This window comes from Chelon labrosus (assembly GCF_963514085.1).
Source record: "Chelon labrosus genome assembly, chromosome: 20".
Taxonomy (NCBI): Eukaryota; Metazoa; Chordata; class Actinopteri; order Mugiliformes; family Mugilidae; genus Chelon; species Chelon labrosus.
In genome coordinates, this window is record NC_140353.1 from 24,484,731 (window position 1) to 24,510,761 (window position 26,031).

Below are 26,031 nucleotides of genomic sequence, written 5' to 3' on the forward strand. Positions count from 1 at the left end.
TTTGTCAACTTGCCATGTGGCATTGTCACTAGGTTTGAACTGTGAAACAGAATACAGAATGCATGAAATACACATGCATGAAAATATTTCGTTTCAAACAGTTGTAAAATTAGTGCACACAATCGACTCCAAATGTTTTATTTTGACATAGATATGACTGCATAATGTATGGGGTATTTAACATTACAGGTTTCAGAGATTTTATTTTGGTCGCTCAGTGGTCCTGCAGTGTCAAACAAAATGTCAGGAAATATGTCAATACAGGAGGGCCAGTAAGATCAGTGCTTAGAACTGTTACCTCACAACAATGAGGTTTTAGGTTTTAATCTACGTGCCATTTTGGGACTACCAAAGTGCTTACCAGATATTGAAGATACGATTCTAAAATGTTTTTGTTAATAATGTACTTTCTTATGCCACGTTTTCTGAACTGCATTCTTTTTTATTTGGTTTTTCTGTAGAATGAATCTTGGTCTTTGTGGACCACTGTATGTAAAGCCAAAGCTATGATTTGATGCTAGTTTCTTCTATCCACAAGGTCTGACCAGAAAATGCATTTATCCTTTTCCGTCATTAACCATGTAAAATGCTGAAAAAGTTTATCTGTGCATTTTATTAGATACATGAGTATCAATCACTGCCCTGGTTAGTAAAACCTAATCCTTGTGTCAGGGTTTACAAATTAGAGAAACGATTAGTTAGTTAGCCATGCTGCCAAAACATCAAGAAAGAATTTGTTAAATGACCAAAATATCAATGTTCTAGCTTTGTTAAGATGATGAGATGTTTACATGTTACAAATCACTTGGGCAACATATTCTGATTTCCAGAGAACACAGTAAGAACAGTAATATGGCTCAGTGTTTCAGAATAGTGACACAGGAAAACATCAACCAGTGGATTAAAACTAGTGTAATACAAATTTACATAAGAGGTGGGCAGGTGTTCAATGTACACATGGGTGTAAGCAATGTTAGTGCTGTAAATTACAGTATGTTCACTTTAGTAAATCCTAGCCAAATAATAATTTGTCAAATTATTACAAATACAACATTGTTTCGTTCCCCGTTAGTTTGTCTCTTCAAGTTGGTCAAACAATTATTTAACATTGGCATGCACTTCCACGATTCTTTTATTCAAAGAACAAAAGAATTAGCAATTTCCAAGATCTTAAAAATGTTTTGACACAATGAGACCAGGCATTTCATTTCTAAAATAAAGGTCAGGGTAAAGCAAGAGAAAACATATTTCATTAGTTTGTGATAAGTCATTGTATTAAACTAACTTCTCATTACCAACTTGGATAAGTGACTACATTGGCCTCAGAAGAAAATGTCCTTCTGAGACATTTAGATGTTATTATAAAATAAGTATCAATAATCATCTCCAGTACCTCTCTCTCTGGTATTTCTATGTCTTCTGTGTCTTCAATTTCTATGTCAGTGATTGCAATCTTAACACACAATAATAACGCATACTTACATATGAAAACCAAATCAGTGAAAATTATTTTGTACATGCATTACAAAATACTCTTTAGGACTATAATAAGACCATTACTTAAATTCTCTTATTTCACAAGAGAGTGGGTGTTGGGAAATCATGTTTTTATCTAAAAAATAATATGGACTATGTAATTTCAGCTTTAAACTGTTAAGCTTACAATGGCCATGTTGACAAAATAACAGACCTACTACCATGGTTATGCACTAGTATTGTGTATTACATTTTCATTTTGTTTAGATGACAAGCTTGCGATTTGTCCAGATATTAAACACTAAGCAATCTTCACTGTTTTAACTTTCAAGCAAATTATGATTCATTGGACCTAAAAATTATGGTGATCCTCAGCTTGACATATCAATATAAAAACAGAATGCAGTCAATTGTGTCCCACAGCGTGAATGTTATGTCCCCTGACATTACTGCTCTTGTTCTGTTCTGATCTGTCAGTTGTCAGGCATGCAGATTTTCCTGTGCTGTCACTCGTCTGCCATTGGAGACTCATTGGCACGCCCCTTCGTAGTCTGATTGGCTCGGGGCCCTACTAAGGCTGTGCTGATGTCACTCTGCCGCAACTTGAATAGAACTTTGACAGTTTACGGAACACTGGTGTACGTTAGAAGTATTTAGTTAAAGAGAACTTAGAACTCTGTTATTTAAACACTTTGTTTTGTGGCTTAAGAGCTGGGCTTCCCACGAAAACACCTTTTTTTTCCCACTCTGCCTAGCTATTGTTTGTACAGACACATTTAGGTTTGTGGTCTTGTTTACTGATTTTTGTTTTAGGTTGGATAAGGAGTTAGGTTTTTCTTTTGAGACTTTATTTTTTAGACTCAATCTATGTTTGGTTTCGTTTAGTTTTAATAATTTCTATGTTTTATTGAACACCCTTCCTCCACCCTTAGCGTTGTGTTTTCTGTTTGTTAAACTTAATCACCAAAAACAATAAACCTTAACTATTCAGTCTGGTTTAATGTTTCTTCCCTCATCCCCTAGCAGACATACGACAGTGTACCTTATGCTTATATATCAATTCTGCCATTCAAATACAAAAACTCACTCCTGCAGCATACGTGGACAAAGAACTTTTCAAGAGCAGCTGGCAGCTGACAAAAGTTAAAAAAGACAGTCAGAATTAGCATCTGTATCTTAAGCTATGTTTTGTTTAAATGTACAACATTTATGAACATTCAAATTGTTGCACCAGGAAAACAAACAAGAAGGATTGCTTCATTCTACTGTGGCCAAGCAAATTTTTTCAATACAGCTCCTTTCTTAAGTTTGTGTTACTGACCATGACACATATAGTACACAACAGCACTCTTAGAATTAATCCACAGGGGTGCCATTGATCCACTGACGTAGCATTGATATTCTCTCTGGCGTCAGTCCTGTCCTTTGAGTGTTGATCAAACGTAGACTGACCAGTAGATAAGGTTGAAGAAGATATATGAACCAGGGAATATCATCCGTGAGTATTTGTCAATAGCGTGTGTGTTCTGGATGATATTGAGGCCACGCAGGCTCTTCTTCTTCTTGGTGGTGGTGGACTCGCTGCTTACTGAGAGATGGACCACCATGTGTTCAGGTTTCTCTGGTACATGGTGCATCTCCTCTTCTTCGGGCACTATCGGCTCTTCAGTGTAGCCAGCCAGACTGTTGGTATCAGCTTCACTGTAGGTACCATCCATCATGGTCATGGTTCGTGTTTGGGAGATACCGCAGGTGCATGGCAGTGACTGGCAGAGAAGAAATGGACAATATAATGCATTTTCTGTGTAACATCACCATAAAGTCAACATATTTCTTGGCCAATGACGGATCACCTGAAAAGTGATATTTTTGGATATTCTTGACTTAATTCTTCATAGCATTCTCTATCTGAAATGAGCAGCATTTCTTTGATACCAGTTATGCACGATCAGTTATCTGGTTTGTCCACTAAGTATTATTGTTGTGATTTGTGACCATGTCATTATAACAGAATTAATAATAGACTAGTGAATAAGTGTAATATTTGTCGTTTCCACAATGAAAAGCTATGATATTTACACACTGATTCAGTTTTGATTGATGTAAAGTGGTTTTGTATGTGTTTACATGTTTATAGTTTAGTGGAATAAGAAGGTTAAATTGAGTATGCTGTGGATACAGAAATAAACTAAACAGCGTCTGAGCATACTCATGACCAGCGAAATTATTTAAAAGAAGAAAAGTCCTAAGCTCTACCACCGGTAAGACTCTCTCCCTTTGTTCACACCAGGCATGTGTCAGCAGCATTCCTGATAATGTTGGCGCCTACATGGAAATCCATTCCCCCACTGTACAGCTGTGACCAGCACCGGAAGGAGCTCACAGTACACTGTACTGTACAGTCACATTTGGAAGTGAGAAATAAACAGACTAATGAAGTGCCAAATGTTAATTGGTTGTTACAGACAGCTGCACTGAATGTTAGCATGACTGTAGACTGAATAACAAGCATTGTTTTCTTATCATCAACAAATCATGCAAAAGCAGAAAACATGGTTTGGTCTCTCAGAACCTGTACTAAACACTTTGAATCAATCCTTTTGTTTCCTACAGACACTGTAACTCTTAAGAATAACTCACAGATCTCAGTGTCAGTGATTTCCATAAAGACAAATCTTTTTGTTGGGGACTATTTTCAGTAGTAAACGAATCATTTGGTTTATTATATAATGTATGAATACATTAGTATTTATGTCAGTAGGACATTGTATCTAGGATTGAGTGAAAATAATAATGTTTTGTGCCTTCATGCTCTGAAGAATTTACATTTTAGAGTTTGGCTATTTAATTTGCTGAAATAAGAAAAATACAGAATATAACCAGTTTCATATTTTAACATCATTTCCAAGTTTAGTATATATACACATATATATACACATTGTTCTGCAAAATACTGTATAGGAATAGTTTAAACAATAAACCTGATCCACCCTATCTGCCACTGGCTGTTGATCCCTGCTGGGATTGCTTTGCTTTGTCCCTCCACCACTTCTGCCTCTTCCTGTGTGATCTTATTAATCGCATTCAGAAGACCTCTGTCAAATACAGTATTTGTATTTTGTATATTTCTCTCTTTGATACCCTTTTTCTTGAGCTTTAAAGGATTTAGTTTAGAAATGCACTTTACAATATGAATGTCCAGTGATGTACCATACTATATTATTCATTCATTCATTCATTCATCTTCTATACCCGGTTATTCCTGTTAAGGGTCGCGGGGGTCTGCTGGAGCCTATCCCAGCCGTCATCGGGCGAGAGGCAGGGGTACACCCTGGACAGGTCGCCAGTCCATCGCAGCATACTATATTATACCACCAGAAATACGTAAAGAAGTTCCTAGTCTCCAATTGATTCAAAATGCTGGAAAGGGACGGGAATTAACAGGAGAGATCATATTACTCCCGTTTTAGCTTGTCTTCATTGGCTCCCTGTCAAATCCAGAATAGAATTTAAAATCCTCCTACTTACAATCAAGGCCCATAAAGGCCTTGCTCCATCTTATCTCATAGACATCATCCCAACAGATCACTTCGATCTGAAAGTGCAGGCTTACTTGTGGTTCCTAGAATTTCAAAAAGCAGAATGGGAGGTAGAGCCTACTTTCCTGTTGAACCAACTCCTGATTTGGGAGGCAGACACCCTCTCTACTTTTAAGGTCAGACTTAAGACTTTCCTTTTTGATGAAGCTTGTAATTAGGGCTGGACTGAATCATGAATTATGTTGCTATAGGTCTGGGCTGCTGGGGCCTAGGCTGCTGGGGAATTATGCACTGAGCACCTGTCCTCTACCCTCTACTCTCTCGCACCAAGCTCCTATCCTCTAATTTCTTATCTAATTTCTTCTCTCTGCCACTGTATAGCGTGTTATTAGCTGTGTGTCCCTTTCTTCCATCTCCCTTTCCCTCCCTTCCCCTCCTCCTCCATCTTCTTGTGACTCTCCCCGCCCTAGAGCTGTGTGTTTCCACTATATCTTGTATTTGGAACACAATCAAATTATACATGCACACTTGAGTCAGATGTATGCATCTATGACAGATGTATGTTTATCTTGTTCCTTCTGGTGCTCTCTTCTCTTCCTTGAAAAGAGAGTGTCTTAACACAATTTACGTTGCTATTGACGTTATTTAGATAGAATAGAACTGAACTGAATTGAAGCCAGTGGTAACAATCAATACAGAAATTTAGTTAAACTGACTGTGGAATTTGATTCCACTTTAAGCAAAGCATATGAATTTTACTAACTCACCATATGAATATCAATGTGTCCATTATAAATCCTAAATAGGCCTGATTTATGATGAACTTAAGTATTTTTATTATTAATAATTTTCAGATGCATTCACGCCGTCATTATCATTTTTCTAAGAGCAACTAATGATATGCAGTGTAAACAAACCTGAGATTGTGCCCTTTCTCTCTTCTTGCGCTCCCGGCGGTCTTGTACAGTTGACAAGTAGTTGACTGCAGCATACTCCAACACAGACAAGAAGACAAAGACAAAGCTAACCCAAAGGTAAATGTCCACAGCCTTGATGTAGGACACCCGGGGCATGGATGCATTCACTCCAGTGATGATGGTGGACATGGTCAGTACTGTGGTGATGCCTGGACACAACAAACACAATGTTCTAGGCATAGTAATACAATAATGCTTGTCTCTATTTTTACTATCACACTAAGACAAACTTATTTTTGGTCTTGAGAGAGGGAGTTGGCCCAGTGTGAAAGATAAAGTTATAGGGCATTAAAGTGATACAAACTGAGCTACAACAGGTTGACGAGTAAATACATTTTAGGCAAATCCTCTTAGGTTCTGTACAATATTTCTACTGTCAGTAGCATTTAAATGAAGAGAAACTCATCTCTTAAATTTAAGTGAAAGAATGCATTTACAAAAATATATATGTATTTTTATTATTAACTATGTAATTCTCAAAGCGGAAGGGAGAAACTGAATAAACTGCAGGTAAGATATATAAAAATAAACTCAAAGGATCACCTGAAAACATTCAATCCTAACAGATTAATTTAACAAGTACGATCAGATGTGCTGTGAGAGGATATCAGCGAGGGGGAAAACAGATGCCTGCATGACAAGTATAGCAACAGCCTCAATACAGAAAATAATTCAAAAGAAAATTGGAAGTGGTAGAGCGTGGGAGGTTTGTGTGATCACACATGCATGTGTGTATTCCCAGCTGGTGGAGCCGTGTCACAGCCGGCTTTCATCATTTCACACAGGCAGATTTTCCTCAGGCACTCAGTCTCTTCAAAGGATATTTAACATGAGGTTTTTTTTTTTTTTTACCCAAGGAAACTCTGGCCGGCACAGCCCGACGGTCGATCCAGAAGGACACCCACGAAAGCATCACCATGAGTGTGGCAGGAAAGTATGTCTGCAGCAGGAAGAAGAAGATGTGCCGTCGCAATGTGAAGTTGATGTAGAGGCGATTGTACCAGCCTGCAAACACAGTGAGAGACCTGCTCAGATGGGGTAGTACTGGAAAGACTAGTTACATAAAAAGGCACACGTTTTTCCACAAGGTCTCGTTTCCTACACTTTAGAAACTTGCTTATTAACACACAGAATACATACAATAGTATTTTGTCGACAACCTCGGAATATTGATTGAAGATAGAAAGGCATGTAGACAGATATATGATCAACCACAACTTTAAAACCATTCATGGGTAAATCGCCTGAATAACTCAGAATAAGGAACAATGGTGTACGTTATAGCCTACTATGGATTTAACACCATCCTCCCCAACAGACTGGTGACCAAACTGTCAGACCTGGGAATATCTGACTCCATCTGCCTTTGGATCAAAGACTTCCTGTCTGACCACTCCCAGAAGGTGAGGATAGGCCCCCACATCTCCACAGCCCTCAGCCTGAACATCGGCTCCCCCAAGGGTTGTGCGCTGAGCTCCCTACTTTCTATACGTACAACTACACCCCCACATACTCCAGCAACGCCATCATCAAGTTCGCTGATGATACCACTGTTGTGGGGCTCATCTCTGGGGGGGGGATGAGTCTGCTTACCGGGACGAGGTGGAGCAGCTGTCAGTGTGGTGCTCTGACAAAAACCTGGCCTTGAACACCACCAAGACCAAGGAGCTGGTCATTGATTTCAGGAGGAAATGTAAAATGGAACAGGTGGAGAGGGTGACAGACTGCCGGTATCTGGGCGTCCACATAGAGGAGGACCTAACCTGGAGCATCAACACCATGACCATCATCAAGAAGGCACAACAGAGACTGTACTTTCCTGAGAGTACTCAGGAATAACAACCTCACTCAGAAACTGCTGGTGTCCTTCTATCATTGCTCAATAGAGAGCATCTTGACTTACTGTGTGCGTGTGTGGTTCGCTAGCTGCACAGTAGCAGACAGGAAAGCGCTCCAGAGGGTTGTCAACACGGCCCAAAAACTCATCGGTTGCCCTCTCCCCACCCTGGAAGACCTGTATAGCTCCCGCTGCCTCAGGAGGGCTAACAACATTCTCAGGGACTCATCCGTGACACTCACACTTTGAACTGCTGCCCTCGGGCAGACGTTTCAGGTCATTAAAAGCACGGACAAACAGACTAAAAAACTGTTTCTATGCAAAAGCCATAACCGCATTAAGTATAGCAAAGACATGACTTTCTTAACTTATCCTTCTCCCACTGTGCAATATTTATAAGTCGTGCAATACTGCAGAATGTGAATGTGAATGCTAGTGTACATGTGGTATGTAGATAGATAGGTTTTATTTGTCACATGCACAGTTATACATAGTACAATGCACAGTGAAATGTATTGAAATGTATTGTGTTTTTATCCATTTCTTTTATGTTCTCTTCTTTTTAATGTTCTTGTTATTTATGCACTTTAAGAGACGGTACTTTTAATTTCGTTGTACTTGGGCAATGACAATAAAGACATTCATTCATTCATTCATTGTGTGCACGTCACAGTGGTGTAATACAAATTAGAAACAACACAGAAAGTACACCTGTGACACAGATGTTTTAGTCAATTTAACATGAGATATTCAACTTTATTAAATAAGTGTCTTTAGTCAAATAATTGTCTCTATATTTTGTCAGTGAAAATTTATCAGTGATAAATATGTAACACTGACAATTCTGGAGAGCACTTTCAAAAATTATTTATACATACTGCTGTTAAAATTCGTAAACAGTAGTTATTAAACATTCAAATAAATGCCATTTACCAAGCAATACAAGAAGAGTTACAGTACACAGGGATTATCATAAGGGTGGTGTGATTAAATTGTTGTTGAAAATGGTTGTGACAAGCACAAGTTACAGTGAACTACTACAAAAACTATGATAACCACAAATCAGTACGAATACAGAATATGAGTATAACAATAGTACTATATTTTAATCAGCTACTTACTATTCATTACCTGTATCTATATTAATGTGATGACTGCACAATAAGTGCAATTCAGCTGAAGGCACGGAACTTAATGAAAAGCAATACAGAAAATAAGTTACACAATCCTCGTAAATAATAATGAATATAACAGGGAGTACAAAGTGACTGTGGCAACAGTTATGAGACTTCACACCAACATACAATGGAAAATGATTACAAAGTGATGTAGAAAACAAAGGACAGTTCATTTTGTTTATGCATTAACTGTTGTTTTATTTAATTCATGTAAAACATAATAAACAGGTGTTCCTCTCTGGACTTTGCTTGATGCCCTCTATGAGTGGTGCTGGTACGTGAAAGCAGAACTTCTGATCGGTGTTAGTCTGTGCTTCAGCCTGCAGGTCAGTCTCTGTGAAATTGCAATTACATTTGTTGGCCCTATAAGGAGCAATTTTGCTATTTTAATACAATGAATCAATAGGTTCATGTAGTATTGTGCGGTGGCACTAATGGTTAGTTTGGTAAGAGAGATACACTGGAATAGTAGCATGAAGCACTAGCTATAAGAACAGTGTTATTACACGCTGTATAGAAAGACGAAGAACATAATGATCTAATGTTCATCCATTTTTAATACAGAAGACTCATATTTATGGCTAGATGAAAAGGTTTTACACACTCGCCATAGGAGTATAGGTACATCTCTTCGGCTGTGTCTCAATTACTGGCTGCCTTCAGAACATTACTGCAAACAAACTGCAAAGTATGAGTATGAGTACTCCAGTTTTGAAATCACTTCAAATGTAACATGTCTATCAGTAACCATGTTAAATGAATGAATGCTAGCTAACTTTAGTTCAAACACATGTTTTACCTATTCAGTACAAAAATGATATTGTAATGATGCGTTTGGAATCTCTTACCTGCCAAAACGAGAAGACTTTGGTAAGCACTCTGTAGAATCCCTTTAAAAATTGTTTTTCATGAGTTGACGAGTTGCAGGAAGCATCCTAAACTATGTAAGAATGCTGTATATTTGGAATACTTAATATGTAATTTTATTATGTTCTTTTGGTAAACTAATCATACACTCAAACATATAACTTGGTCAAAACTTTTGTAGAAGTGATATTGTGTCTGCTTCCCGAATCAAGCTCCTTCAGCTGTGATTTTGGTATTGATTTCCAGAATCCTCATGTGGCATGCTGGTGAAATCTGCAACAATGCTTCAATATGGACATTAGAATTGACTGAACTAAACATTTGTGACTATTTCCCAACCTTCTTAGTCATTCTAAATTTGAATGCCATCTGTCATATAAAATTAGTCATTACAGATATCAGCATCAAAAGCAATAGCCATCACTGCTCCCTGAAGATGGCAACAGCTATTATTGTAGCTCTAACTTGCTAAGAATCTGAGAATAGACTAAGTGAAGTACGTCCTGAAAGTCTACAAGAAGCACTACTAATCCAAAAAAAGGTTAAAAAAAAAGAAAAAGAAAAAAAGAAAGGCAACTGGACTTGTAGAGTTTTTTTTTAACCTTTTTTGGATATATCATGACCTGGATGACTGAGAACCTTCACAGACAGCACTACTAAAAATCCCTGCTCCTTGTTGCTGAGAGCAACAAGCTGGTATACACAACAACAATTGAGATCGTTGAGGTGTTTGGCTAGAAAATAAACATGAACATCAGCCATAAGGAGCAATATCCTCCATGAAGAAAAATATATGAGGCCAAGATCAAGGCAACAGAGAGAGAGAGCTAACTATTGGAACCACAGAGAGATGTGATGAGGAAGGGTTACATAAGAAGTCTCAAAGCCCTGGCTACCTGCCTGGAGAGAAGTAGACCCCATGCTTAGTGGCTTGTGGACCTGAGAGAGGACTACAGTCACCACCCTGAACAGGAACCAGTTACCACACATCCCAAAACAAGTCAACATAAATCACACTTGGAGGAGGCTAAAGTAGCCAACTACACTCCATTAGCACTTGGCAATAAACCATCCACTAATGGGTGGGACCCACCTGACTGGCAAACCAAAATGGACAGACATCTTGCCATACATGGCCATTATTACACAAGTTCAAGACAGTCCTGAGCCTAAAAAAATCCCAACAAGCATGTAGTCCTATCTACAAGCAGATAAAATGCCTTTACACAACATGAAAGCTCCTGTCAGGCATCATAGTGGCTAGTGGAGTAGGCACATGGCTCTAGACATAAGCAGGACCCAGGAAGGCATTAGTTGGAACACTGTAGGAGCAAAGCACTGGCTACTGCTAGACAGAGCAATCACTCATGACTGTAAGACCAAACAGACCAACCGGTGCAAAGAAAGCCTGTAACATAGAGCCTGGAATGCCTGAAGATGCAAATTACCGTCAAGTGCTGCATAGATCAAGGCATGAGTTATGGAGCAAACACGAAGCCCCTCAACCACACATCAAACTGTGTACTAGGAGTGAGTGAGAATTCAACTCATTGATCCGCACAGTAAAGACACTTAGTATTTTGGGCCAACTTGTAAAATTGAGAAAAACATGTTTTCTTTATAAAACTATGAATCACACAGTACGTCTCTCGTAAATGACAAACTAGCTAGGTTGTTTTTAGACAACCAATTGTCTAAAAACATAGAGTTCTGTTTGTTATAGCATACCGAACCACATTCATTAAAACTGAACAATGAAGGCTCCTGTTAAAGACATACAGCTTTATGAACCCTGAGTTGAACACTATGACATCTGTATGACTGCTTCCAGTATTCTCAAAGCTGGCTAATTATGTGTGTACCTGTGCTGCTGTAGAAGGCCAAGCGAGATGTGGTGTGGAACTTCTGAATGAGGAACTGTGACAAGGAAATACGATCATCAGTGCTGAGGGACTCATCGCCACTCTTCCAGTACAGCATCAAATCTTCATCAGTGTAAGCATCTGTAAAACATCATATATACCAGTTAAATCTAATAATGTGAAACCATCTATTCCTAACTATTAGAAACTACGTAGACCAGTATGAAATCACTGAAGCACCTGCTTGACTCTCCTTCACACAAATTTTCTATAAGCAATCAGTCTGCAGGCCTTAAAAGGTGCCACGTCTGTGTTGTTCTTTGCCAGCATGGATGGAGGAGGCAGATGAAAATGACAGTAAAAGGTCGAGGGGTCCAAGGAAGAGGAGTCCGAGGAAGAGGAGTCCGAGGAAGAGGAGTCCTTGCGCGAGGTGGAGTTTGAAGGGCTCAAGTTTCAGATTTAATTCGGGCAACTGTTCACGTTATTAATCATGACCTTTCTCTTAGAGAGGCTGGACAAAGAGTCCAACCTGCTCTAAACAGCAACAGTTTCACCATTCTCGCTTGTCAATGATTGGTTTGGAGTACACCCTCGTATGATGATGCAGTTCCTCCCAGCATATTCCCTATTTTTGAATCCCATAGAAGAGTTCTTCAGTGTTTGGAGGTGGAAGGTTTATGATCATCATCCCTATGAGCGGATGTCCTTGCTGAATGCAATGACTGCTGCTGCCCAAGAAACAGGTGCAGAGGAATGTCAAGGATAAGGCATGCAAGAAGATTTTTCCCTTGGTGCATCGCAATTGAGGACATCAAATGTGATGTGGATGAGGCCATGTGGCCCCATCGTCAAGACAGAAGAGAGTATCAATAGTGGCTATTTCTTATACTCTAATAGATTTTTCTACTTTACTGTAATAGATTTTATTTTTATTTTCTTAATTTTTTATACTCCAATAGTTTTTGTTGACATGTATTTTCTGTAATTTACAGTATTTTACTTTTCAGCCACAGTCGTATTCTGTAGTAGTATTGCCACTTCATAATACATAGAACAATGAATTAAACATTTACTTACAACTCTCCAGTTCCAGTGAGCAGGTCTGAGAATCCAGAGGAAAACGACTAAAGTCCATATTACAGGCTGCTGTCACTGTCACTCTGTGCAACAACAGAAAGATCAACATGAACAAGTTCAGATGACACTTGGTTACATGTGCTATAAACGTGAAAATATTCCGGTAGTCGAGCATTTCACACTAAAATCTAAATTCTAGAAGACTTTTGTTATTTTGATAGCATATGCTCAAAATCAAAAGCATAAATCAACATAAGTAAAACTGTCGCCTTATTACCTTCCTACCTTCCTAATTGTGACATTTCCATAAAACAAATAAAACGTAACTCACTTCACTTACTTGTACAGGAAAGTAATTAAAGAATTCAGAATTAAGAAGTTTAAGGCAGTGTACTGTTAATAATCAGATACTGTCCTCAGAAAATGTTTAAATAAATTGTCTTACTCTGTTAACTTGCAAACAGTGTCATCATCTCCGCTTTAAAATCATTTTCTTTCTCATCGTTCTTTTTGTCCATATTACACTGCTCCATTCTCCAGTCTACTGTCAAAATGTGAAGCAGTAGGAAAGACTTTCATCAAAAAGACACCTCTCTCATATTATGATGAATTCATAGTCACATTGGGAACCCTTCATACTAGTTGTTTGTAATATGCACAAAATATTTCTGTGAAAGAATTTCAATTAATCTCTGAACTGCAATTATCCCCGATAAAATGTTGTACTGCGCAGAGATACTCATTAAAGCGAAGTTCAGAAATGAACTTGACATGAAATAGGCCAAACCTCTGAAAATAATTCATGACTTCTCATGTCATGTATTTTGAGATGTGAAGTAGAGCTTATTGAGCTTAACTAGAAAGGCAACTTCAAACATTGTCAGAAGATTTCTCCATTCTCCTCATCCTGCCTCCTGCTGTGTTGTGAGATATCAAAGTATCCCTTGCCAAGACAAGGAATTGGAAAGTCATTAAACTAAAATTTAGACAAAACACACACACACACATATATATATATATATGTATGAGAAAATAAGTTGATAACATCCCACAGAGGAATGTATAGACACAGCCAACGGAATTGTAGGGGTTCATAAAAAACACAGCTGTTCATTGATTTAGAACCACAGTGGGATGGAGGTTAGCACTGATGCCTCACAGGGTTCTCTCCAGGTACTCCAGCTTCCTCCCACTGTCCAAAGACATGCTGGTTAGGTTCATTGGTGATTCTAAATTGGCTGTAGGTGTGCATGTGAGTGTTAATGGTTGTATGTCTCTCTGTGTTAGCCTTGTGATAGACTGGTGTACCCCGCCTCTCGCCAGCTGGGATAAGCTCCAGCCCCCCCCCCCCCCCCCCCCCCCAACCCTCCAGAGGACAAGTGGTTACAGAAGATGAATGAATGAATGATTTATAACCTGGTACAATGAAGGGTTCAGGGTTTATTTGTTGCAATTTAGTTTTCACCCAAACTGAACTGATTAAATAAATATAAAGTTGCCCTTACATTACATGAACCTTACATTACTATTGCTAAAGTTGCCATGGAACTACACGAGCTGCTGGGCTTATACTAACCCAAATTTTTTCTCATGTCTGCCTATTCTGGAATACTACTTAGCACCCAGTTTGAAGTTTGATAGTTTGTTCAATCACCAAACACCAAACTGAAGAAAAGTGACACAGTGACTCCCTTAGCAGGACTATATATAAGGAGTGGAGGACTGTACTATTGTGTACAGTATATTTGTGAGTAACAACACTCAATGTAGACAACACGAACAGAATCATCACCAACTCTGTATGTAACTTCAGCTCAAGTGAACCATTCTAGCAAAAAAATATATCCATGGTACATGGCTGTAGGAGCCATTATTAGGTATTTATCATTTTTGCTTGAAATTATTAGATTTGTTATAATCTGTTTTGAGTTGCTTCTAAATTGGCCGTAGGTGTGAGTGTGAATGGTTGTCTGTCTCTCTGTGTTAGCCCTGCGATGGACTGGCGACCTGTCCAGGGTGTACCCCTGCCTCTCGCCCGATGACAGCTGGGATAGGTTCCAGCAGACCCCCGTGACCCTTAACAGGACTAAGCGAGTACAGAAGATGAATGAATGAATGAATGAATGTTTTGAGTTGCATAAGAATATTATTTAATTAATTATTGTGAAGTGCCCTTTAGTCGTTAAACCACCAGGTGGAGTGCACTTGAGTTTAGACACAATATAGTCATGTGACACGTGTGTGTTTTTTCTTATTATGAGATGGTCAGGTATAGAGGTAACACAATTTTTCTGACCGAACCCCTCGAGGACAAGCTAAGCTAACTGAGTTTCTTAGATTGATTTTTGTTTTGAAGTTTAATTTTGTTGTCTGATATATTTTATTAAACAAAAAAAAAAAGATTTTTGAGTGCTGGATTTTTGTCGCGTCAGTCTGGTTGCTGAACACCTGCTCCGTTCGTGGCATAAGTAAGAAGAAAGAGTGCCACTTACAATGGCCATAGACTTTAAATAAAGATGGCTGGCGGAATATGAGAATTAATTTACAACATTTACTCTACATACAGTTTATGCAGTAACCCCCATTGATTGCACACCCATCTAATGAATTCTGCCAGGCCTCAGTGTTGACCTTTGAATTGAATTAATGAGACTGTGAAACTAGAACAGTATGACCAATAACTATTGATGAGTATTTTTAACCACAAAGCCTTAAATAGAACTCAAAGTGTGATCACCAACTCGATGTTGTGGAGCGTAGGGAAACCAGCAAATTGTCTGCTGGATTTTCAGAATAGATAGATGTCAAAACCACCAAAGAATACGAATTGATTGTAATCTCTCTAAAGACACTGATAATGTTTTAAAGTTGTATAAAATATGGGGCCACTTAACATTACAGAGATCACAATTCTCTAGTGATTTTTGACAAGCATATTCTCTCTTTGTTATTAATGTTGCATTATATTTTCTCTGCACAAAGTTACCCGATTCAAATTTGACTCAAAAGCAACGGCATTGTAAACTTTAATAACAGTCCTCTGTAGGTAGTCAAATGTGAGATAAATCAACTTTTTGAGGCTTTAAACAAGAAAGCAGGCATCCCTAATAATACACATACTGTGGCACACACCATACAGTATGCGTACTATGTGTAAGATTTGGAAAGAATAGTAAAACATGAGTTGAAATAGTGTGAACTGAGATCCCAGTTTAAAAAGAATTCATGGTACAATCCTACGACTTCTGGCTGTATTTAGAGCTTTTATTAATGTTATAAATTAGACCAGTGCCTGCCCTCCAATTAAAAGTCATAATGCCTGCTAATAAAGTTATTATTTTTATTAAGTAGCAGAGATTATCTGAGGCATACTGACATTGTGAACTTTAAATATGTCACCTCAAGCTGTAGAGAACATGTCCATCAGGAAAGACACGCAGCATGATGTTGTCAGTGGTGGTATCATGGATGAAGGACCTCTTAGAGTGGACAAAAAAGACATCGGGGACCCAAATCTTCTTCACCAGACGACCATCGAAAGTCATACTCTTGTTGGTGCTACTTGTGAACGACAGACGCTCATCCTTCCAGTAGTGCCTTAGGTACAAGGTCATGGTGAAATCCTGGTGGTATTGAAGAGTATGAAAGACTGTAGTGAAAACTGTCAAAACTATGGACATCATGATCCAATGAAATAAAAATAATAAACATAATAATAATTAAAAAAAAATAATTCACCAAGTACTTACTCGTGTCCATGTATTAACTGAGTCAAGCCCAGTTTTGAGAGATCATTCACTCAGTAATAATCACAGCTTCTACAGTTCCTGTTTTACTGGTGCTTACATGACTGACAATAAGTTCAAATCGAACCACATAAAGGAAACAACAACTGTGCCTGGTGTACAGGGTTCAATTATTGCCCCAAAACGTGCATCTTTTTCAGCATGCAACTGAAATGGTCAAGACACCTCTTGAAAAAGACCACATGTAATAATAATAATACATTTTATTTATAAGCGCCTTTCAAGACTCACAAGGACAGACTTGCAGTCACAGCATGCTTTGTGTTGTGCCATGTACGCTTGTGGGTTTCTGTATACTGTCCTCTACAATTAATATTTTGCAGTTTGTGTGTATATACTGTACACATATAGGAGGCTTCATGTGACAGATGACTGTTTTCATTCAAGGCTGAAAAGGGCTTTTCTGTCTGAATTTGGCCATTGTCTACTATTTAGAAACAGGGAGCAAAGTTGTTTTGATCTCCTTTATTGAATTTGGAAAGATTAGCTATGTCAAACAGGGTGTCCCTGGCCTCTGCAATTTATGACTACCAACATTTCAGTAAATGAGAGTTTTTAATGTGTAATGTAAGCCAGTGAGTAAGCATACCTCACATCAAACAAAAGGTAAGCTCTTTCTACAAGCTCTTCAACCATTGCAATCATTTTACCCTTTATTAAAAACAGGCTTCTGTGTCACCTTGTAGATTGTGACTGAGCTTATCAATATTGTTATGACAATAAATTGACTTTATTATAATATTGCAAAATGTTAACCAAACCACTGACTGCAAACTTTAGAACATATAAAACATTCTATCCAATCTATCCAACCAATGGAAATTACATATAATATATATGTAATGTAATGTAATATATATATAACAACACTATTCATATTTTTCCTGGTATGCAGCAACAAATCAAGTTCTATCCAATCTTTACTTCATACTATGATATGTATCATCTGTAATGATCTAATGATATAGTTTAAAATGCAGGTTTTCTTACCATATCTACTTCAGAGATGCTGTCCAAGCTCTCCACTTGAACATCCACTCCAACAGGAATTGCAGGACCTGCCAAACAAAACTCCATCAGGACCAAACAATACAGTAGTGTAAAAGTAAACAAAAGAATGTTCAATGTTCAATCCAGATGAATACAGGAAGAAAGAAGAGCCTCCCTGGGGGCCTATGCAAAGTTCTGCTATGTGACCCCATATAGTAACCTATATAATTTGTATAATTTATACAATTTGTATAATTGAATGAAGATCAGAAACAGTTATTACTCATTGGCATTTATTAAACTCTGTGGACCTTACACTCTTTTTTCCAAGAGAAACAGTAACAATTTTATTTAAGTGGTATGAAAACAAGAGACGGCCATCATATGTGAGGGAGAGAGGGAAGGTTGTGCGAGTAGATTAACAACTATTTATGATTTGCTGTGGAGATACTCAAAATAGGAGTGACTGGGCGTGCAGAATTTGGCAACTGTGTTGAGTACAAAAATGTTTTATTGTAGTAATTATCATTCAAAACATGCTACATTCTCTGCCTTGTTTGTTGAAATTCTGTAAATGACGCACATAAGGGGTTATGGAGATGGGATTTTTTGCAGGAAATATTGGGGTGAAGTGACCTGAACTGCAGCTGAAGTTTCAGGAAATTCTTTGAGAACCACTGGTAATCAGACTTATGTATCAAGTAGAGTTTATTACACACCTGCAGGTTCATATAACAGCAGGATTCCTGTGAACGTCACCAAATATTCACATGTGTAAATGCGTGCACATGCAGCATAAGGCTACCTTCCTTAATTAGTGATAAATGATTATTCCCAACACAGACCCAAGACTGATTCGGATCTAACAGACGATATATTGTACATACATTTTTTTTTTTTTTAATGTAGCCAGGCTGACATTTGCATTGAGAATCCAGACTTTGCACTACCAAGTAATTGTTATGATCTCTGGGGATCTCAATTATGTCACCCTATTTGAGAGTCCATTCTTTGCTTTGCACTTGTACATAATTATTCTCTGACACTTGCACTTGTACATTTTCTATTTAGTTACTGTGCAATTTATATTATTACTATGATTACATATAGACTCAGTAACTGTGACAAGTAATGTCTATGCAGAGTTCAATAAAAAATTCAATTCTTTTAAAAAACATGACAATTTAAAGTTGTTTCCATGTGAACCCATGATGAAATTTGTCTAATTTTCTCAGAGTGATGTGAAAGGATTTGGAAGCTGCCTCACTTCAGCAGTGTCTGAACAAGGGACAACAGCACACAATGCAGACTGATTTCTTATTCTAACAACATTTTCATTTTTTCAAGATCCAAAGAAATATCTCTGTACTGTGTGTGCTGACTGAATTTCTCTTCTCGTATCGTCACGTCTTGTCATGTCTTGGCCTTCAAGAATCAGCAGACCTGAGTTGGGCCACAAACACCAGGGATACAGTGAAGAAGGCACAGTAGTGGCTTTATTTCACCAGACTGCTGAAGAAGGCTGGACTCAGATGTCAGCAACTCAGCCAGGCCTACAGAGGACCTAATGAGAACATTCTCCCTAGCGGCATCATGGTGTGGTTTGGAAACCATGGCCAAGAGAAAAGCTCTTCAACGAGTCATCAAGACTGCAGAGATGATCATCCCCTCCATGGAAACACTCTACACACAGCACTGCAGGAGAAAGGCCCAGCGCATCGTCAGTGACCAACACCATCCAGCTAACTCTCTGCTCAGGTGGAAGGACTCAGGACACAACCTGAAACACCACAGGCCAGAGAGCATCAACACTCAAAGGTCACGCTTCTATAACAGTTTCTTTCTAGCCACTATCAGGATGATAGCCAAGGACAGCAAGGCTTGATGGAAATACCACATCCCCCTCCTCATTCACACCATGAACAGTCTTCAAACAATCACATCAAAAACCTCACAGGGCCTGTTCAGCCGTTGCATGCAAGGATAGTGGGGAACCATCGTCTTTGAGGAAGAAATGTGGTCAGAAAAAAGAAGAGAGGCAGATGAAGTGATGCACCCATCATGCCTAGTGCCTACTGTACAAGCCTGTGTTGGTCAGGTCAGGTCTAGGTTCAGCAACATTATGTGCCCAAAGAATGAGGTCAACTGACTACCTGAATATACTGAATGACCAGGTTATTCCATTAACGGATTTCTTCTTCCCTGATGGCACGGGCATATTCCAAGATGACCAGGATTCATCAGGCTCATATTGTGAAAGAGTGATTCAGGGAGCTTCACACAAGAAGTCCAATGTACCTGTACTTTATTATACCTGTGCACATGCCAATAAAGTCTATTCTATTCTATTCCATTCTATTCTATTTTATTCTATGTTTGGACATAATGGATCTAGTCGGTGGCTTTTTAATGACCTCATCGATTAAACCACACTGTACTTAACGGTTCATGAACTACACATAATGAGTCACCATTACTCCACGCACTGCTAGTGTTTCATCTCTCTTTACAGTCACTCTGATGACCTCAGACCTCTAAGATGGAGGATAAGGATAAAAGCATTAGATGTTACCCTCTCACATCTCACATGTTTAGTATACCCACACCTCATAGTTAAGGCCATAGTAGAGGGAAGATTTACAGGCGATTTGAACCACTTTGCATCACTTTTCTATACAGTCTGTAATCCAAAGAGATTACCAGAGATGCTAAATGCTAGATTAGAGTCACCAAAGCCCTTCTAATGAGAGGTGGTGGAGTATTTTATTTGTGTTTGGGATTATTCTTCACTTACTGGAACAACGGAATCAAAAGTGGTGCACTTCTTGTCACATTAGGCATAAACTGTCTTCTGTTTTAACAGTGACCTTTAAAGTCACTGTAACGATCCTGTATCTCTCAGGGATCCCAGAGCTGAATCAGGTCAAAGGAAACTAATGTACCTTCTTTTTCATAAAGAAACAATGTCCACTTAAAGGCAAAGCAGTTTGAACTGTAGTAGTATAGAGAAAATGTCATAATCCATGGAAATATGAAGAAGATAATGTAAAACTAATAAAACTAATAACAACAATAATAACATTGTGAGCACACTTGGAGCAGTGGGCAGCAGTGGACAATCGCATGCTTGTTTAAGGGGAGTTCAGCCATGGATGCTGAGGACAGAGCACTGCTCAGTGGCTCACATTTCTTCCTATCGTCCTGGGTTATCTTCCATCTCTCTAACATTGGCATACAGAATCTGTCTCCCTTAACATTAACATAAACATTAGAATTAATTAAATTCATTACAGATGCAAAATTAAAAAACTGAATCAATCATCACCAAGTTTAGGATGTTACTGGTTCAAAGGAGGATTAAACTATACAATCTTACGTTTCATTATATCCTAAATATTCCGATCAGGCATAACATTATGACCATCTGCCTAACACTGTGTAGGTCTCCCTTGTGTCTCCAAAACAGTTGTGACTCATCAGAGAATTGACATGGGCCTTCTGAGGGTGTCCTGTGGTGTCTGGCAACAGAACCTTGTTGGTGGGGCCTTTGGGTCCTATGGCTTGAGGCGAGGGGTCTCTGTCAGTTTGGGATCTTTAATTCCTTTTGTGTGTGTGCCTGTGTCAGGCTGCATCCTGCTGGGGATGGCTGCTCCCGTCAAGGAGTGTCATTGCTATGGGGTGGGGATGCCTGGTCTGGTCGAGGTGGGTGGTATATGTAACAACCACAAGAATGGCAGTTTAAAAAGTTTCTCAGCAGAACATTGCATTGTCACAAGATGGTAAATAAGTGTATAATTTTCTTTGGTGTCCTAATGAAGTAAATTGTTTTCCAGCATCTTTATTAATATCTACAACTTGACTTTTGTTGGAGGTCACTATTGTTAAGCAATAGATAATTGCCACAATAGCTGATAAATTGTGCGTGCAATTTAGGATCAAAACTTTACATTCACATGGCTCATGCATGAATACAAGAACCCCAGATGCCCAGGAATGGTATAGGTGTGGTTCCGCTGCCGAACCTAAGTTTATCAGTTAACTTCGGTAATAATGATTAAAACAAACTGGCTGGAGAATATTTCTTTAAAGTAGTTTATTTACATGTATTTCGTCATTACACCAGTCACGTATGAGTACGAGTACGGATTTGGTTCATGCAATAAAAATAGAGCCCTCATAAAGACATTTCTAACAATACCACAATTACACTACAAATTAACACATTTCCAATTTTTTGGAGCTGTGTAAAGCTTTATAGGGTCTTTACTTTGTACCACGCACAACTTTGTACTTCTCAGCTTCACTCATTTAAAAATAAACCTTGGTAAGCCAAGTGACACTCTACCTTCTCCGCATCAAACAGCAGAAACACAAGACAAAAGACTAGCAGGTTAACATGCTGGTAAAATAATGATGATTGAATCACATTCATTTCGAGTCTTAATGCAGCTTATGACCACTGTTAGTTTGATGTCAGAACTGTGGATTTAAAAGATTGTATCAAGCCTGCTACGTCTGAAAGAAATTCATGGATTTATTCATTACTACTTATTATTCTCAAATGGATTTCAACTGTTTTCACATTTTAAATGTGTAGTTAGTTATTTTATATTGTTATTACAAGAGCCACAGCTTATGAACTGTCATGAACAGCTCAAACTTGTCATTTGCATTGCATCATCACTGTGTCAGCTCTGAGGGGACATGAGCTCAGGGGAACACAACAATAATCACCACGTTTTTTTTTTTTTGTTGTTGTTGTTTTTTTGTTTTTTTTCTCGATAAAGCTGTAAGCAGTACTCACTGGTACATGGAATGGGTCAGTTTCACCCAGATACCATCTGGAGATGCCGGCTTAGTTTGAACTGACTAGAGTAGCCAAGCTTTCCCTGGCTCCAGCATTTACAAACAGATTAAGCTGGCACAGTTCCTCCTGGTTACAGCTTAGATTAGCACACGCACCAATCTGTTATGCCATCAGACAGCTGTTATGCCACAAATGACACTTTGTCCCAAGTTAAGAACAAACATTCAAATTAGAAGTAGCTCAAAACTGGCTGTAAATGTACATCCTGTCTTGCTGGGGTCACTTTTCATTTTAAGTCTAAATTAAACTATTGTGTATGTCACTAGGCCTAAAGCCCAAGTTATGCTTCCGCGTTGACACAGCGCGAGGAGGCGTACGGACCTATTACGTCCTTGCGGACCCCCGTACGTCCTACGCAAGGGCCAGACGTGCACCTCCCAAAAATCCTCGACGCGCGTCGAGGCGACGCAGCAGCAACGCAGCAGCAACGCAGCAGCAACGCAGCGGCAACGCAGCGGCAACGCAGCGGCAACGCAGCGGCATTGGCTGTGATTGGTCCGCTAACTACATCCGCTGGAGACCGCTTTTCCGGTTTCCACTCATAAACACCGCCATTTTTAAAAAGTCTTCAGTTTGGTTGGTCTTTGAGCTCCAACGCCAGTCTCTCTGTCTCGGTGTCCATCGTTCACTGTGACTACGACAAAAGCCGGAAGGTAAATAACTATACGAGGCGAGATACGTCACAAGAGTCTCGGTCGGTCGGTCACAAAAAATCATAGCGCCCTCTACCGGTGTGGCATTGAATTGCATTTCGACACGTAAACCCCACGCAGAACCATCACGGTCTCACGACTGCGTCCAAGCAACTGCGTGGCCATTGCGTGACCATTGCGTGATCACTACGTGGAAGCATAATCCAGGCTTAACTGTTTCTATGATTGTGCTTGGTGTGATAAGCCAAGGGTACACCTGGGTAATTATTAGTAAACCACAGGAGTAGATCACAGAGGAGCCAGTGGAAGAAGGTTTGTTCTTAAAAGTAATTGTCTGCTTGAAGTCTACAATATTACCTCCTGAAATAGAATGAATAACACGTTCTGCTGGGATATTTGTCATCAATGATGCTGTGAAGCAATGCCATTATCGGAATTTTTGTACCAGCCGATCGCACAGATGCTTGAAAGGGAGATCAGGAATTATGCGGGTCAGTGCAACACCTTAAACTCTATGTTATCTGCCTTAAGCAGATCATCTCATATCTCTCTGGCTGCACTCAGTTCATTCAGTTAAAAACATTTACATCCCGCCCATCCCCCCTTTTCTCTGGTGTTCCCCAAGGCTCTGTTCTTGGGCCTCTTTTATTCATCATCTACCTCATCCCCCTTGGCCAGATATTTCATAGGTAGAATATTCATTTCCACTGTTATGCGGATGACACCCAGCTCTACTTGTCCACCAAACCCAGCTCCACCTTTCCACCCACTTACCTCTCGGACTGTATTCAGGAAATCAGAACCTGGTTCTCCACCAACTTCCTCAAACTCAACAGTAGTAAAACTGAACTGCTTCTCATTGGCACCAAAACCACCCTATCTAATATACCGTAAATTCCGGACTATAAGCCGCTACTTTTGTCACTTGCTTTGGACCCTGCGGCTTATACAACGGCGGATGGATTTTTACAGCTAACGGTTACCAGGGGCGCACTATCATGTCATAGACGATGACACGAGGATTAAGAACTGACTTTTCTGGTATAGTAGGCTGGTTATTTTGATACAGTAAACGGCCGTGTTACTGCACTTTTGCTGCCGTGTTACAGGCAAGCACATTTAAAAACGAATTAAATTTAGCCATTTAACGTTATTGCCTCGTCAAGCGTTGTAAGCTTTGTTTTTTGTTATACTGCACTACTACGGTACTATGACTGCAGGAAGTGCGCTAGGAGCGCACCGTTGTATTATTTGTGCACTGCACGAATGCTGTTTGTAATGTCAAAGATGTGAAAGTTTGATCGATTGATTTTTTGTTTGATTGATCGAAAGATTTATGTTTGTCAAATGTAAATAAATGGGACGCTTTGCGTTTCCAAACAGTCATTTCTGTCCCGACAATCCCCTCCGTGGTAGAAGAAACCCTTACGGTAATTAAACATTAAAACACCAGCGGTTTATAGTCGGGTGCGGCTTATAGTCGGGTGCGGCTTATATATGGAACAATTTGTAGTTTCCCCAAAATTTAGCTGGTGCGGCTTATATTCAGGTGCGCCTTATAGTCCGGAAAATACGGTAAACAACTTCTCTATTCAAATTGACAATTCCCCAGTCCCCCCCTCTCCCCAGGTTAAGAGTCTGGGTGTCATCCTTGACACCACTCTTTCTTTCCATTCTCATATTAACAACATCACCCGTTCAGCCTATTTTCACCTACGCAATATTTCCCGTCTCCGTCCATCCCTCTCACCTGAAAATGCTGCCACTCTTGTCCATAGCCTGGTCACGTCCCGTCTGGACTATTGCAACTCCCTTTTATTTGGTTTACCTGACAAATCCATCCATAAGCTACAACTGGTTCAAAACTACGCTGCACGAATCATCACTAGAACCCCCTCCATAAGTCACATAACACCGGTCCTGCAGCAGAGCCTTCTCCCATTCAGCCCCCTGCCTGTGGAACGCCCTCCCGGAACACTTAAAAAATTCAGACTCAGTCACCACCTTCAAATCTCAGCTCAAAACTTATTTATTCAGACAGGCCTACTCCATTCCATAGTCTCACTTCTATCTCCCATTCTACCTGTCACTTGTATGTAACTATATGTTCTATATTATGCTTGTGTGTACTTAAATTGTGTTTTATTTTAACTATTTCGTGTATTTGAATTGTGTTTTATTTTAAACAATTTGTACGATGACCTTGAGTGTCGTGAAAGGCGCCTATAAATAAAATGTATTATTATTAAAACCATTTCTGAACAACGGGTCTCATGCATGAACTATTCACACAGCTTTGATCTTAAATTGCTTTTATGTACATTTTAATTACTTCCGTGGCATTCATCAATAATTTGTTCTTAGACCACACTTTCCAGTACGCACAACACTTGTATTTTGTACTCTGAAATGTCAGCAATAATGCTGAAAAGGCAATACGCTTTCTTAGGACAAAGTATAATTTCTACAATTCATTCATTCATTTAATAATTTCAAATTATGACAATTATGTAAATTATTTTTACAGAAGAAAGGCTGCTCTTGGATAGAATGTTCTCTGTAATATTTCACTTTAGTTACTCATGTACTCATGAGTATTATTACCTGTCAAATTGCAGTGGCTTATAGTTTGCAGACAGGACTTGAGTTTTCTTTCTCTGCATAGGTTTATTGGAGCTAATTGCAAATTGCAAAGTACCTGGCAGCCAATTTATCAATCAGTTTATCCAATCTGCCCATTGTCATATGACTGCTTTGAGCAAGACTAAGAAATAAGAAAATAAGAAAACTTTCAGGCATGAGGCTCACTGCTTGACAGGCTCACTTATACAGTACTTAGTTAACCCAATCACCATTGTCTGTCTCCTTTTCTTGAGGACATGCTGTCTCCAAAACTTGTAAT

At 39.1% G+C, this 26,031-nt stretch overlaps 1 protein-coding gene across 1 annotated transcript in view; it reads right to left on the minus strand.

The window, feature by feature from the left end:
• Positions 1-2,660: 2,660 nt before the first annotated feature.
• Positions 2,661-26,031, minus strand: part of gabrr2a (gamma-aminobutyric acid type A receptor subunit rho2a) — a gene marked incomplete at its 5' end in the record, with an annotated part of 31,033 nt that continues 7,662 nt past the window's right edge. Inside the window, 7 exons of the mRNA XM_084569025.1 lie at positions 2,661-3,242; positions 5,933-6,141; positions 6,845-6,997; positions 11,737-11,877; positions 12,814-12,896; positions 16,213-16,436; positions 17,610-17,677. Of these exons, the coding sequence (XP_084425151.1) occupies positions 2,913-3,242; positions 5,933-6,141; positions 6,845-6,997; positions 11,737-11,877; positions 12,814-12,896; positions 16,213-16,436; positions 17,610-17,677 (1,208 nt within the window). The 3' untranslated portion in view covers positions 2,661-2,912. The remainder of the gene's footprint in view (positions 3,243-5,932; positions 6,142-6,844; positions 6,998-11,736; positions 11,878-12,813; positions 12,897-16,212; positions 16,437-17,609; positions 17,678-26,031) is intronic.